This window comes from Lissotriton vulgaris, chromosome 11, assembly GCF_964263255.1.
Source record: "Lissotriton vulgaris chromosome 11, aLisVul1.2, whole genome shotgun sequence".
NCBI classification, from domain to species: domain Eukaryota; kingdom Metazoa; phylum Chordata; class Amphibia; order Caudata; family Salamandridae; genus Lissotriton; species Lissotriton vulgaris.
Window position 1 is genome coordinate 969541559 of NC_141699.1, and position 16495 is coordinate 969558053.

The 16495-nt window shown below is 46.9% G+C and overlaps 1 protein-coding gene across 1 annotated transcript in view; it reads left to right on the top strand.

Annotated features, from left to right (window-relative positions):
- Nucleotides 1-13533, top strand: part of LOC147683783 (uncharacterized) — a 111051-nt gene extending 97518 nt beyond the window's left edge. Inside the window, exon 2 of the mRNA XM_086944911.1 lies at nt 10465-13533. Within this exon, the coding sequence (XP_086801037.1) occupies nt 10995-12212 (1218 nt within the window). The 5' untranslated portion in view covers nt 10465-10994 and the 3' untranslated portion in view covers nt 12213-13533. The remainder of the gene's footprint in view (nt 1-10464) is intronic.
- The last annotated feature ends 2962 nt before the right edge of the window (nt 13534-16495 follow it).

The window sequence follows — 16495 nt, forward strand, 5'->3', positions numbered from 1 at the left end:
CACTTGCAGTGGTGGCTAACGAATCGCGATTGGGTTAATGGCAGATCCTTTCCCGACCGGAGCATACAGTATTGACGAACGCGTCCCTCCTGGGATGGGGCGGCCACATGGGAGAGGTGGAGATAAGAGCCCTCTGGTCTGCGGCAGAGTCCTGGCTCCATATCAACTTTCTGGAGCTTTGGGCAATCCGACTTGCACTGAAAGCATTCCTTCCCTCTGTCTGGGGAAGTGTGGTGCAGGTTTTCACAGACAACACCACCGCCATGTGATACTGCAACAAACAGGGCGGGGTGGGGTCTTGGCCCCGATGTCAGGAGGCTCTCCACCTCTGGACATGGCTGGAACATCAGGGCATGTCCCTGGTGGTTCAACACCTGGCAGGTTCTTTGAACGCCAGGGCGGATGAACTCAGCCACAGATGCATGTTGGATCACGAATGGCGTCTGAACTCAGAAGTGGCGCAAGGTCTCTTTCAGCAGTGGGGAGAGCCTTGGTTAGATCTTTTCGCCACCGAAGATAACACGCAATGTCCTCAGTTCTGCGCATTGGAATTTCCAAGGCGGAACTCGCTAGACGACGATTTTCGTTGCGAGTGGAGTTGCGGTCTGTTGTTTTAATTTCCACCTATACCACTTCTGCACATGTTCCCTCCTGTGCCTTTCGTAATGCCTCAGTGGGACTTGAATCTTGTCTTAACCTATCTGACGTATGCTCCCTTTGAGCCACTTCACAATTTTCATTTACGTCTCCTTACTTTAAAGACTGCTTCCCTGGTAGCCATCACCTCTGCCAGAAGAGTGAGTGAGCTCCAGGCTCTTTCTTCTACACCACCCTTTCTCTCTGTCCAACCAGACAAAGTTGTTCTAAGGACTCATCCATCTTTTCTGCCAAATGCCTTTCACATCGGGCAGACCATCACTTTGCCCACCTTCTTTCCACCTCCTCGAAAGAGGAAGAGAGGCTCCACCATCTGGACCCAAAACGTGCACTCTCATTCTATCTGAACCGAACACAACTGTTCCGGGTGGATGACCAGCTCTTTGTTGGCTACGTGGGTGCCAAGGAAGGTCAGGCTGTGCACAATTAGACCATCTCTCGGTGGGTCGTTCTGTGCATAAAAGCATGCTATTCTTTGGCTAAAAAAGAGCCTCCTGTGGGGCTGCGTGCCCATTCTACAAGGGCGACGGCAGCCACTACTGCTTTGGGACGGGGAGTTCCTTTGCATGACATCTGTTAGGCAGCTACATGGGCCTCACTGCACACATATACCAAGCACTACTGCCTGGACAGCCAAGTCCGGAGAGACAGCTTCTTTGGCCGTTCTGTTATCTGGGACTTTCTGCTGTGCTCTTGGTTCGCAGACCCACTACCTGGGTTGGTATTGCTGGGGTATACTAAGGTAAGGAATCTATCACTAACGTTTTTCTTTCAGATGAACAAGTTATTTATCTTCGGTAACGATATTGCTGCAAGAAACATTAGTTAGTGATAGATTCCTTTCCGCCCCACCCATTCTCCCCGTTCTGTAAACTGATTTCTAGGGTCAAGGTCAGGTCCCTAGTTTCATTGTATCAGTGGTCAGTTTCTTGCATAGCTCTGCGTTCCTGGCGCGGCATCTAAGTATCCGCCGCAACGTCATCCCGGAGATCACGAGAACAGACGTGGAGCAGACCGATGCCATCTTCCGACGCGCAGGGGTACTGCTGACGAAAGCTTTCCGGATCCAATCTGACGCCTAGGGGGGAATTATAAGGTAAGGAATCTATCACTAACTAATGTTTCTTACTCATATATTGTTACCGCAGGTAAGTAACTTGTTCATTAAGTTGCTGCGATGTAAGCAGGCGATGCCTCCACCACGACCGCTTGCTCTATCCAACCGAATTATATCATAGTTAGTAGGTACTACAATGTTTAGAATGGGAGCAGATGAGTCATTCAGCCACGTTTCAGTCCGCATTACAAGGTCCAAGACCTGAGCAGGGATGAGTTATGCAATGTCAGCAGCGTGTTTCACTGCCGATCTACAGTTTCAGGAGCATGGATTTGAGCTTTGTGTTTGTGTCAATTGGTGCAGATAGTGTGGTGGTGACTTACGTGAAGTTGTTCTCATTTAATGCTCTAGAGTCTAGAGTTTAACCTCGGTTCCCGGAACGGATCAGTGGGGATTGATGCAAGTTGGATATGTTGGAGGAGTGTTCCGGATCATAGAATGGTTGGAGAGAATGGATATCCATATCGGACAGGGAGGATCTACATCTGGATGGCCATGAAGGGTCGTTAGGATGAGGAGCGGAAGCCCAACTATGGGGTGAGTGGGTGATGTGGGCCAGAGACCGATGATTTATGAGGGAAGATGGTCGCAAGGTACACACTTTCGATGAGAGCGAGCAAACATATGTCAATGTTTTCGACATATGGTTTTGACTTTTATATTAGTGTGTTCCTAGGTAGTTACAACTTACTCTTATTCCCTTTCCCGCCCAGACCCTTGATGGTTGTGGCAACTTCTGCTGCTGTTTCCCCTTGTTGTATTCCTTTTATTATTTGATTTGACAGATTGCTGCTGCTGTTTCCCCTCATTGTATTCCTTTTCTGATTTCATTTGACAGATTGCTGCTGCAACTGTTTGCTGCTTTACTTGGATTTATTGGGGCTCGGCTGAGTCTTATTATATTATTATTATATTATTATATGAAACTTGTAACGCGCTCAGCTTACCCGGGGGCATCCATGCTCTTTATGGGCAGTTCTGTTGCTCTAATTGGGTTTTGAAGCTTTATGCTTTTTTGATTTCACACTCTAAGCCTATTCTATTTTGTGGTGGGCAGACTCTAACACCAAACCTTCACCGCAAGACATGGGCAGTGGGAAAGCTTTAGCCATCTAACGATGAGGCTTAGCATTTAATCTTCGTTTTACCAAAATATGCTGGTTGTGAAATCTTTACTTAGCCCGGACAGTTTCCACAGCACAGTGGCATATCTCTTGGTGAGAGGAGTTCCTGAGTCCAACCATCAGAACAACTCCCAACCCCATTGTGTAGTGACCCAGATGGAAACTTAAATCAAACTAAACACTGGTAGTAAGTATGGGATGATAAAACTGCGCTGTAAAACAATGATCATTTCTTTTGACCCTTGGGGAGAGAACACCTAGTCTCATAATACACTAACTAAAATATGATGTAGTGAGAAAGTTATGAATCTTGAAATAAGGAGTTCTGCTCCGTGGTGTGGGTACTCCTGCTTCATCAATTTTTTTGTAGATAGTCAAATAATATCCTTACTATGCCTTTGTGCCCTTAATTTCCATTATTTTATGGAGGTGGGCGAGCCAGTGAAGGACGCCTGGCTTTTGCTCAGCTCGGAGTTTACTCGGATTCTCGGACCAAAACAGGCCCAGCCATTTGTCTGCCTCAGGAGGCCTTCTTTAGGGGTGACAGACATATATTAAAAATCATGTTTGACTTTACCACACATGGTGAAGGCAGAGTCGAGATCAAGCAGTTTATTCTCTTCTGCAGTCTGCATTGGCCGTCCTCTTGTTAGTAGTTTACTTGGGCTACTCAGGGTGGCATAAATAGTGCTTCAGGCCCTGGTGACTACTTTAACACCCATGCCCTGGGTACCATTGATACCATGTACTAGGGACTTATAAGTGGGTTAAAGTCATTGCCAATTGAGGATGCCAATTCACATATAGCAATTTCAACCTGCTCCAGTGCACTTTCAGAGTCCTAACCAACAGTATCTGGAGCAAAACGTATGGGTGTGACCATACAAAAAGGGTACTTCCCTCCAGATGATGACCGAGGCAGTCTTGGGGCCTGCGTCCTGTGAGCCCTCTCTATATTAAAGCACGGATATAGCTCTGTCTGGAATTCATGTTTTAAACTAGTCTCCCTGGTTTGTTGTCCTTCCATGCCCTTCAGCAGTCCCACCAGCCACAGATTATTTCTGCATGATCGGCCTTTTGCATCTTCCTGTGGTAGTAGGGGAGGCCCTGTGCTTCTCCATCTACCGACCCGCCATGTGACACTTGTTTGGTGTATTTATCTATCTGTCCCTGCCCCCCTGCAGCCTTCCCCATCACCATGTTGGCAATCCAATAGCCAGCATGAGTATTTGCTGCCTTGGGCACTCACACCTCCTCAGTCTCTGCCCCAGGGCAATTGGTTGCCTCTGTTGTGATGCAGGGCCTGATCAATGCCACTCCCCCCACTCCTCACCTCTGTGTCTGTCAGCAAGGATTAGGCAGTCGTTATCCAGCGTCATCGCCTTGTTGGTCCTCTTCCCTTTGAGACTCCCACAGTGGGTCAGAATTGTTGTGAGGGGAAGGCTGCTTCGCGTATATAGGAAGCAAAAGATGAGAGAGGTGCCTATCCACCTCTCTTGGCAGGTATTCTTAGCCCATATCCTCTCTCTCAGGGGAGCCAGCAGCAGAAAGGGAGAGAGCTGAGTTCGACCCCCCCTGACCCCAGCGGCCGCAGCAGGAGTCCCAGTGGGATGACCACTCCTCCTCAATGTCTGTTCAATGGCCGGTGACTGTGTTTTCTCCCTCTTCTTCACTCATGGTGGGTCCAGCAGCAGGACGCAGTGATTGGTGGCAGGTAGTCAGCCACTGGCAAGGGCTGATCCCTCTCCAGAGGGGAAATATGCTGAAGGATATTCGTGACTGGCACAAAGCCCGTTTAGATTGCAGCCACCAGGAAAAGATCTTTAATTAGTGTAGTGTATAGACCACTGACAAGTTTCCTATATCTGCCCATTTTGTCTTAGTAGGAGTTAGTAGTAGAGTCAGAGATGATATTTGATTGACTATGGAGGTCTTCAGAGCGCAGTTCAACTGCTGGTAATGCTGGAATTTGGAGAGGTCGAATTCCTCCCAGAGAGTTTCAAAGGTTTTGAGGGCCTCCTCAGGAAGGACCTAGCTGCTACATCTGGATCACCTGGTGTGAGACGATCTATTCCTCCTCAGTGGAGTCATCGTCCAACAGCAGGAGTAATCAGCTGTATCATCTATATGGGGACAATCTTGAAGAATCAATTCCCATACCTGTGTGGTCTGGACTCCTCAGCCCCTTTTGTGCTTCGGCTTTTAGTATTGTTTCCTTGCATGTAGCCCATTTAATTAGTTTATTTCCCCACTCTTGGGTGTGGGTCCCCTGAGGGGTTCCTAAAGAGGGTTATCTACTATTGTGCAAGAGCCAGGGCTATATCCACAAGTCCTGTGGAAATCATATTGGCTTCAGGTTTAGGAAATACGCCCAGGAGGCAGGCCGCTGGGTAATTGGATTTGACTGGTATGCCATTAATGTAACTTGTCTCTGTTTCCCAACTTTTGGTCCAGTTCATTTTGTACCTGGAAAATACTTTAAAGTCTGTTATGGTGGACATGAGTGCAGGCAGCGAACGTTCTGGGAAGGCTAAAGTGAGGAGTATGGAATATGTTGTCCGCTTACAGCATAATTCCCAGTTTGCCACCTTTGGTTTCAGTTCCCCTAATGTCTTCTGAGCAGTATAGGTTGAATGTGAGGGGATCTGGGGCTATCAGGAAGAGTATGGGTTAAGGGGACATCCCTGCTTCATGCAGTTTCCAATGAGCTGATTTCTTTTCCTTTTGCTCTTCTCCACTTCTTTTCTCGTCTGCCATCTGTTTGTTCTAATCCAAGTGCTCACTCACTTCACGTTGTATGCATGCTCAGAATATAGATTTTCCTAAGTGCAAAGATTCAGAAAGTCTAGAGTATTATGCATTTCATCCCTTGCTCAATCAGCATCCAAGTTAAACACAGTTACAAAAAGACTGCACTTCCCAAAGCCCATTGGAATACATGACTACGGAAAACTGAACCTGGTGCACCATCATGGCACACTAGGTCTCGTTGTTAATCCTCCTATGCATGCAGCAATTCCTCTTCTCTGATAATGATCATTGAAAACCAGATGCATAGGTTTTTCTGTTTTCAGTTTCTATGGGTTCAAAATGATGGTGTTTTAAAAAAAAACATCAACAAGAGAAAACGAATTGAGGAATACAGGTTACAGGGAGCATGAATGACATAATATATGTGACATATGTAAACACATCATGGTTGGGCAGCATTGCCATTTACATCAGTCTCAGAGCAATATCGACTAAGGTAAAGTGTGATCACAAGGCAAGGAGGACGGGGAGGACTACAAAACATGCCAATCCTAATAGCAGACAGTGCGTCAATAAAATAATAAATTATAAGGAAGTAGGTGTAAGGGGGATGCTGCAGGGAACACATATGGGTAGATCAACAGGGGAACAGAGATCAGATGAACAGGATGATATACATCATACTTGGGTATAATTGTACAGAAGTTATGCATTCATGAGGTCCCAGACATAGTCCCTTCATTGTGGTCGAATATCGTTTTTTGCTTCTATGCTAAGGATATACATATCACAGTTCCCTCCCATCCACTCTCCCCACTCCTCCAGTGAGTAGCATGTGTAGCGTGTTGGCCTCTGGTCCTGCACAGTGCTGGAGAGTATGCAGCTGCCTCTTGGTGTCCAGCACAGAGCCTGCCTTCCAAGACATTTCTATTTGGCGCTTGAAAAGTGGGAAACGACCTTTACATCGCGGTCATTACACTGTGATGCCATTACAACGTGGTCGTTACAACGACCGCGTTGTTACCACACAATGCCATTAAAAGGCAGGTCATTACAACGACTTGCAGTAGATGGCGCTCTAACAAAAGGAATAGTATAGTTTACTATTCCAACACCTTCCCTACTGTTACGTAGACTGGAGTTGGAGTAGTAAATTATACATTTCTAATGTTAGCGCACCATCTACTGCAAGCCGATGTAATGACTTGCATAGTAATGGCATTGCGTGGTAACAAAACAGTTGTTGTACCGACCGTGTTGTAATGCCACGCGATGTAATGACTCGTTAACGAGTCATATTCTTGAAAAGAACTTATGCAAGGTCTGGAAACTGGTGTAAGTAGTTGCCCCCTCTTTACTTTAGGGTGAAGGCCTAGCAGTCAGGATTCAGGAGTAGGTGACCATGTATGGTCTGCGAGTTCCGCTATAGTGGCTGTAACTTCAAGCCATGACACCTGTAGTCATGGCTTGAGGTACTCCCACACCATATGTTAGAAGCTGGCATCAGCCAGTTAACAGTGTGGGCACACTGGTCTCGAAACAGGAAACATGTGCTGGATACGGAGGGGGGGGAGAACTGTGGTGTGTAGTTAAACCGTGTGAATTGGAATTGAGGGTTCAAGGAACCCTTCACAACAAGTTGTAGCACCCGCATGCATGACTTGAGCGGTTGCGGGAGCACAGTATTCCATCTAACCAATGCAGTCCCAGTGTGCAACTGGTGAAAGGTTAGTGGTCGGAATTTAACACACCTTCCTGTTGCCCTGTTCTTCAAACAGTCATTGAAGATTGGCTGAAGTGAGGGGCTCAGTGCAGTGTTATTGGAAGCCATTGTCCTATTACCCAGCTCTTTATCTGAAAATACTTCTGGGCCTGCACCCGCTCTACCTCATAGAGGAGAAGCTGCTGAGGAATCAGCACACATGCTCTTGGTTTCAGGCTCTTCGGTCTCAAGACGGCCATCCAAAGAGACATGCGCACTACAAACTAGTGCACAGGAAGCCCACCACTGCTGCCACTCATCAGGCCTGCCCATGCCTGAGTCTCTGGGGGTTTTCTCTGGTGCATTTATGTGGAGTGAGGCTTCATCCCGCCAATGGAGGATCTGCCCGTGAGAGACACAGGTAAGGCAGGCAATAATAAACATTAATAACCATTGCAATAACAGTATCATGTGAGCTAGAGCAAGAATGTGTTCATCAGAAGCACTTTTACGTAACTTTTGAAAGAAGCAGGTGAAGAGTTAACTCGGATTTCAGATTGTAGAGAATTCCAGATTCTCTGGCAATTGCCAGAGTAGGCGCGATTGTAAGTTTTCTTCTTGAATTTCTGCATGTGGTGCTTCTTGAGGTTCTAGAGTCACCAGGCAGCTCAAGTTTTTGTGCAATGTACCTCGGGTGTTGGAGTGTATGGCTTTGTGTGTCATGCAGGCAATTTAAAAATGTATATGTGCCTCGTAAGGGAGCCAGTTTAGTGATTTCAAATAAGGTGTGATGTGGTTATTGCATTCAGATCCAGTAATAAGCCTTGCAGCTGTGTTAAGGGAGGCCCTAAGGGGGGGAACTTTGACCTAGGAAGGCTGCAAAGGGTTACATTTCCATAGTCCAACCTGGAAAACACTAGGGCTTGAGCAACTGAATTGAAGTCAGCAAATGCTGATGACAGGTTACGGACGTTTAAAAGGCAGGATTAAATTTGATCAAGCATTGTGTAACACATCGTCAGCTATGTGAGTCATGGCTGATTCAGTGCTGCGTCCCTGAAGGAATCCAGATTGGTATCGATTTAAGAGTTGGAATTGCTCTGTGTTTGCATAGCTGGGTATGGGCACATTTCTAGAGGAGCTTTGAAAGAGTTGGGATGCTAGAGATAGGGCGGAAGTTATGTAGATCAGTGTGGTCTGCTGTGGGTTTTTTCAGAACGACGGTTATCTGTCCAGACTTGAGGTAGTCTGGTATGCTGCCTTGAATTAATGAACCATTTACTATTTTGGTCCAGAGTGGGAGAAGAGAGGTATTAATCTCAATGAAGAGATTTGAAGGAAGCGGATCGCTGAAGTGCTTTGAAGGTTTAAGTGTTGACAGGATTTTTAGTATTGTTGTTTCATCAAAGGATTTGAATGAACACCATGCAGCAATATTTTTGGGGGTGTGTGTAGGACGCTCAGGCCACACAGGTGGGTGGGGACTGACGTGTGAAAGCATCGGGGGGGAGATCCAATGCAGTCTTTAAGTCACTTTCAATTTTGTTCGTCTTTCCCAGGAAGAAGGCGGCAAGTTCTTCGCAGTTAGGCTGCAGATAAGACCCAGAAAGTAGGTTGGGTTTCCTGTTAGATTGCAATTTAACGAGTTCAAACAGTTTTTAGGTCGATTCCTTTGTTTAGCAGTTTCCTAAGGAAGTTTGCTTTTGAGCTATGCATGTGTTTGTTGTAAATGATTCTTAGAGATCTCAGGTGCTGGAGGTGTTCGAGCAAGGAAGAGAATCTCCATGACCCTTCACTCAATCTTAGATTGCATCTTTCAGCGTTTAGACTACCACTGTACCAAGATGAGAGTAACATTGTGTGCTTGCTTCACACAGAGAAAGGTAATCCATGGCTAAGGGCACCAAATTTTCAGAGTGGAAAGAGGGGAGGGACCGGGGTACTGAATGCTCACGTGGGGGGAAGCTGAGGGGAGATGAGGAGAAGGGGGTATGGTCAGATGAAGGAAGGAAGGGATGGGGCAAATCATGGGGTGGCTGGAGGAAAGTTCGATGACTCCGTTCTACAAAGACAGCCCATTAAACAGCAGCATAATGACAGAAGATGTCAAGAGAGAAGGTACTCTTTCAGTTTTAGTCTTCCCAGCGTTATATGCATGCGATTACTAGGTGGAAAACAGAAAATCCTGAGGAGAGGGCTCAGCTGCGAATATAAAAAGGGGAAGTTGAAATACATTAGGTCAAACTAGATTATGCAATTAGGAAGATAGAATCCAGATTAGAGGAATAGGGGGATAGGATGAACAGTCACCTAGGATGCCCTTGGAAATTCGGTAGACCGAGCCAGTCTGGAAATCTAAGCAGAATTAGTAAACAACATCATTCTAAGATGGCCGCCACCGTGGAAATACTTTGAAGCTATAGAACACGATAGTCCTTCTTTCATGTACATAAGAAGGACATGCTAAGTCCTATGTCAATATCTATATTCCTAGAGTCTTAGAGGCGCCGACATTTTAGATTGGGCAGGGACTTTATATGGGGAGAGGGTTGATACATGATGCAGGGCCTACAAGGCCCAGATAGAGCCCCTTTATGCCACAAGGTCCCCAAACACAATCAGCGCCCAAAAGGCCCCCATTAACCAGGCCTTGAGACAACAGCCAGGGGAATCCCCCTGAAAAAAGAGTTAGTAATGAATGGAGCCAGGCACCCCCATGAACAGTAAGTTTTGATGTATGGCACAACTTCCTGATGCCCACCTTGCTGTCTTGAGTGTTCCTGATCCATCTTTTACTCCAAGAGCTGTTCTTGTTTTAACAAAACTTTGACCATATGCATCTACCTAAAGCTGTGACTAGTATATGTGTGCTATGCGAGTGCCCTTTTTTGCAAAGTTACTCTATGAGCACCTTTGTTGAAATAAATAAGATTGTGGCATGTTCAAAGAAACTTTTATGCAAATATCTCTGTATGGCTAAATGTGTCTTAAATATGTCTTGATAAGTTTCAACAATAGCAATAAATGAGATGCTTTTACAATCAACTAAAAATTGTATATGCACATTCCGGTATTTTCCATATAAGTAATTTAAATCTCTTTACATCCAACAGAAAACAATCCTTGATTGCGCAAAATGTTTAGGAATAATGGAGATAATACTGTAAATCTGCAAAAGCAAAGTCCGAAACATTGAGTTTCAGTATTCAGAAAAACATAAGTGCCCTCAGAGGCAGCCGAACCTGAACATAAACTGACTGATCTTGGAAGTACCGTCAAGGGCAATTCGGTGGTTCTACGAGTCTCAGCTGTGCAACTCTGTGCCTCAAGATGAAGAAATGACCTCTAGAAAATGAAGGCAACACTGATCAACCACTTCTTGTGTAAACATATCCAATACCAGCTCTGATCATGAGGTGGTTACTGCAGTACTCTGCTTCCTAAAGTGATATCAGACCACCAGTCAGTGCTAGAGGTGTATTTTAAACTCCCTCATGCCATTCCACAGCAACCAGCGAAAAGCACAGTTAAATGAAAGTTAAAGGAAATGGGGGTTCTGCTATATGAAACACAGAGTATATTTACCAAGCCTAAAACGGCATCAGAGAACACACACAGTGGAAAAGTCATACAAATGCAATGAATGTCTGAAGAGCTTCAGCAAACACACACAGGGAAAAAAACATATCATTGCAGTGAATGCGGAAGTAGTTTTACGGAATCATCTAAAGTCATGAGTCATCAGCGAACACAAACTGGGGAAAAAACATTCAAGTGCAATGAATGTGGGAAGAGCTTTATATATTTATCAGACCTAAAACGGCATCAGAGAACACACACTGAAGAAAAAACATATCCTTGCAGTGAATGTCTGAAGAGCTTCAGTCTATTATCAGACCTAAAACGGCATCAGAGAACACACACTGGAGAAAAAACATATCCTTGCAGTGAATGTCTGAAGCGCTTTAGTCAATTATCACAACTAAAACGGCATCAGAGAACACACACCGGAGAAAAACCATATAATTGCAGTGAATGTCTAAAGAGCTTTCGTCAATTATCACACCTAAAACGGCATCAGAGAACACACACTGGAGTAAAACCATATCCTTGCAGTGAATGTCTGAAGAGCTTTAGTCAATTAACAAACTTAAAACAGCATCAGAGAAAACACACAGGGGAAAAACCATTCCATTGCAGTGAATGTGGAAGTAGTTTTAGCTCCTCTTCAGGATTAATGTATCATCACCAAACACACACAGGGGAAAAACCATTTCCTTGCAGTGAATGTCTGAAGAGCTTTAGTCAATTAACAGACCTAAAACGGCATCAGAGAACACACACTGGAGTAAAACCATATCATTGCAGTGAATGTCTGAAGCACTTTAATCGATTATCACACCTAAAACGGCATCAGAGAACACACACAGGGCAAAAACCATACAATTGCAGTGAATGTGGAAGTAGTTTTAGTTCCTCTTCAGGATTAATGTATCATCACCAAACACACACAGGTGAAAAACCATATCATTGCAGTGAATGTCTGAAGAGTTTTTATAACTTATGGCAGCTAAAGCAGCATCAGAAAACACACACTGGGGAAAAACCATTCCAGTGCAAAGAATGTGGGAAGAGATTTTGTCGCTTATCAGTCCTTCATGGACATCAGCGAACACACACTGGAGAAAAACCATACCATTGCAGTGAATGTGGAAGTAGCTTTCGTGATTCTTCAATATTAAGGATTCATCGGCGAAGACACACAGGAGAAAAGCCATATCATGGCAGTGAACGTGCAAAAAGCTCTTGTCAGTCTTCAAACCTAAAAAAAAATCAGCGAGCACTCCATCACCATCAATGAACATGTCTATTCTGTGCTATTGTTTATTTCCCTACAGCTAGGAAAAACATGAAATATCACGAAACCCATTGGAAGACTAGAACAAAGTGGACTAAAAGTAAAGAAACATTGTTGGTTTTTATTCTGTGAGAGAGTTTTAACGAAAGAAATCCAAGAACACCGGACCATGCTACCTGTAAAAGCAACACCATGAACAATGCTTGCACTAACAAGTCTATTTTCAGCTAATTTTAAAACATATAAACCCAACACACTCAAAACAATTTAACAAGCACAAAATGAAGATTCTTCAGAGCTGGCTGTGGTTTTGTTCATTTTATGCATCATTAATGGTTCTGTGACAGTGGACAGAGAACTGTGTAGAAAAGCAGAAGTGAAAGCAGGAGAATGAGAGCTGCAGCTCTCTGGGTTAACCCTTGCAGTGCATGACATTTACCTCTGAAGCTCTGATGTAGAACTAATGAGGACACAAATTCTTCAGCCATGAAAATAATGATTACGTTTTAACTGTGAAACTATGTGACAACAATTGAATTGATGTTACTCTTTTGGTCTGTCCTTACGATGTAGCAACTGTTATACAATTATGTTAAAAATTAGACAGTGCATCTATATAGACTCGCGTTGCCAGTTTCTTGCCCCTTGGGTGTCCGATGCTCAGCTCGATTGACTCGCTCAAAACTTGCCGAACTGCCGCGGCGGCTGCCGCCCGGGTTCGTGCACTAACTCGAATCTTTTGCCGATTGAGGCACATCATAACAACTTTTGATTTTATGCGCATCAGCACCCCATACACTCTGCAGTGTTTTAAACATCAAGGGAGTATCCTGATATTCCTGAGAATAAGCGACAACGACCCCCCAATCCTTGTCCTGAGGAGAACCCTTAATCTATCTAACGGGTTCGAAACGCGTCGGCGTCCTGCTCCACCCAGATACTGAACTATCAGGGCATAATAGGAATATAACTTACACAAATTCTACACTGCTGCATAGTTTTGGGTTTTCCTATTTTTTGCACCATATGTTAAATTATAATGCGTATCTAGTGGTGGTGGAAACAAGTTGGCCTGTGTTTCATTTTTGCTTGTCCACTTGTTCATTTTCATCCAGGATTGGTGCCTCAGCAAAACGTAATTCTTTGAGGCATTGCACAGTTGTTTATATCCATTGATTATCACAATTGTTATATGTGTTTGTTTTGACTTAATGTATTGTATATGGTTTTTTCAATGCACTTGTGTACTTCTGTAAATGTGGTGTGTATCCCTTGATGCCAAAATATTTCTTCAAGAACCTTTTTTCATAAAAAACAAGTGATTAATCACAAATGGTTTGTCAGCCTAGCAATTAATTATACTAGGTGTGCATTTGTCTTTATTAATCCAGACTGTCCGGCACTGTGGTTTGTTTGCTTCATAAGAGTGGTCCAAGCCGGTCAGAGACAGGACCCAGCCTTCCCCTCTTTTTTCTGCGTCTATATAGAAATAGGCACTGGATGAATGTGGAAGTATGCCTGTATATCTTCAGTAGGGACCATGGACCAACTATGTGCTGAATATTGATCATCTCCTTTGCAATTGCATTGCAAATGCTTTTTTAGGTCTCGCACCTGTGATACAGGGCGAAAGCCCTGTCGCAGCGCGAGACCTATAGCTGTCGGCTCTGCTTACAAGGAGCCAAAAGGGAGACAAGAGATGGGCATGCGCAGCCTCAGGAATCGGATCAGGTCGCGCGCGCGTTCACCATCTCCTGTCTCCCTTGAAAGCCTCCAACACACACAGCCACACCCCCCCTGCTTTCGCACATGAATGCGCACACACACTCACGAGCACACACACAGAGAGACACCCACACGCACACACAAGCGCACATACACGCACACACACATAGAGACACACACACCCCCACCCCACCCCCTGGCGCCGCAATGTGAGACGGGATGGGCACGTGCAGGAGAATCCCCCATGTGAGCGCGCATGTTCACCCACACGCCGTGCACATCTCCTGTCCCACATCGGCAGCAAGTGGATAACACACAGACACACTTGCGCGCATGCACACACACACACACCCTCTCCCCCCTCTCCCCCCTTACCTCACGGGGCTCTTGTCTCTGCATCACCTGGCACACACGGGGCTTCCTTTGTTCATGGGAGCCCCGCAGGGCACTCCAGCTCCTCTGTCAGCACGACGCAGGGCTCTCCCCTTAGGCATGGGAGCCCCGCAGTGCTATCTGCTGGTCTTCACCCGGGCCCCCTCCTGGGACCCAGGACTTCAGCTGCCGCACTTCGCTTTGGCGCCGGGCGCCGGGGCTCCCTTTTCATAACAAATAGCGCGCATGTGTGGGCAGCCCCCGCCCTCTCAGTCACAGCCCGGATACTGAGCTGCTTTCTGTGTCGCTGTCAGTGATCCGGTCCCCAAGGTACGTCGGGGCACTTGGGAGCATGGTAAATGATATATTTCTCATTTACTCCGGCAATAAATAGCCCGGGCCTGTGTTTTCATCGCAGCCAGCCCTGGGGACTCCCCGGTAAATGAGCGCCAGGTAACTGCGCTGTAATTACATGTTTGTGCGGATTACTTGGTAAGCGACAAAAACAAGTCTCGAAAAGTATTTGCATGAGACAGCGAATCCCTGCGGAAGGTGGAAAGAGTTCTGGTCGAGGATGTTTGTCAAGGTGAGGAATCAGGGCAGAAGGTCAGCTGCACAAGTGCTGTTCACAAGCAGCAGACAGGCCCGTGTCAGCTGAGGGCTTCTGAGCAACCCTTTGGGCTGGGGGGCGTATTCACAAATTAAGCAATGGGCGCTATACATGTGTTAATTATAAAAACATTTCTCCAAAACCTTGTTCCATTCTCTGGCACTTTTGTGACTATGGCCCGAGCGCACACTAGGAGGTACGCAACCCCCTGCCCACACCCACACAACTCCAATCCTCATTGTAAACAGTGCTCCCAATGTCTCAAGGGGACTCCCCTCCCTCATCCCGGGCCCTCAGTCAGCCCAGTGGGTAACCCCTCAAATCACCATTACTGTCAGCTCAACCTCTCACACCCTCACCCCACCATCGCCCCCAGGTCCTTCCACCCCTATAGTGCTGTGCTCAGTAGTATTGACATGTAGCGCCCCCTCTCCCCTCCACCCCTGCGCGCTTTCCTCCATCACCCCCAGGTCCCCCGCTCACTCACCGTCAGCTCAGGGTCTCACCCTTCTACTCATTGTCCCCCCACCACCCCGTAGCGCCTCGCTCAACACAAGGGCCACGTAGTGCCCCCTCCACCCCAGTGCGCACTCCTCCGTCACCCCCAGGTCTCTGCTCACCATCAGCTCAGGGTCTCACTCTCTCACCCCTCTACTCACCATCGCCCCTCTCCGCCTCCAGGTCCTTCCAGCCCTGGAGCGCCTCGCTCAGCATTAGGGCCACATAGCGCTCCCTGCGGGCATCGGGATCGGCTGCAGCACCTCCGCCACCAGCCCCCCCTCCCCCCCCCTCGGAACAGCAGGAGAGGCTGGGCAACAGGCGACTGAGTAGAGCCACCAACGGGCACCCTCCGGGGGCCACTCTTCCGCGGGCTCCAGTCCTGACTCCACTCCTTCCCATTCCAGAGAGCAGCGCGAGTTCAGCTGGGGCTCCGGGGAAGGCTGTACACACAAGGTACACACGCTACTGCGGCCCGATGCCAGGCCTAAAGGCCACCAGGGAGGGGCACCGGAGCTTACAGTGAAGAGGAATAATCAGTCCAGCCTCCTCTTGCAGACCCCAGTGCGGAGAAAAGAGCAGAGCTGTATTGGAGGGTCTGGGGACCTCTGGGTAGGCATACAGAACAATTTCCAGGAGAGGCTGGTGGGGCTGGGTCAGCTGAGGGCCTCTTCTACAGCAGCCGCCTTCCTCCCATTTTCCAGTTCTGGCTTTTTAGAGAGCAGATTTGCAGACAGCCAGGGATTCCTCACTGAAACCAGTTTCTACTTTTTCAGGAGGTGGTGTCTGTCAGTCTGCGTGAGCCTGAAAATAAAGGGCACATGAGGTCAAGGTCGGGGTCACCAAAGCCTCCTGATGGGACTATTATATTCGTCACAGTGAGGGCAGCCAGGTAGCATCGGCAGTGTTGGACAGGCCACATGAAGGGCCGCTCCCCCTCTGCCCGACCAGGCCCGAGCCCGGTCACCCAAGTGTCACACACCCCCACTTCACGTTTTCCGTCCCCTCCGGGACCCTTGCCTCTGAACATATCGACCCCGTGGGGCCGATCCACCACTGGCCCGCGCACCCAGCCTGGGCG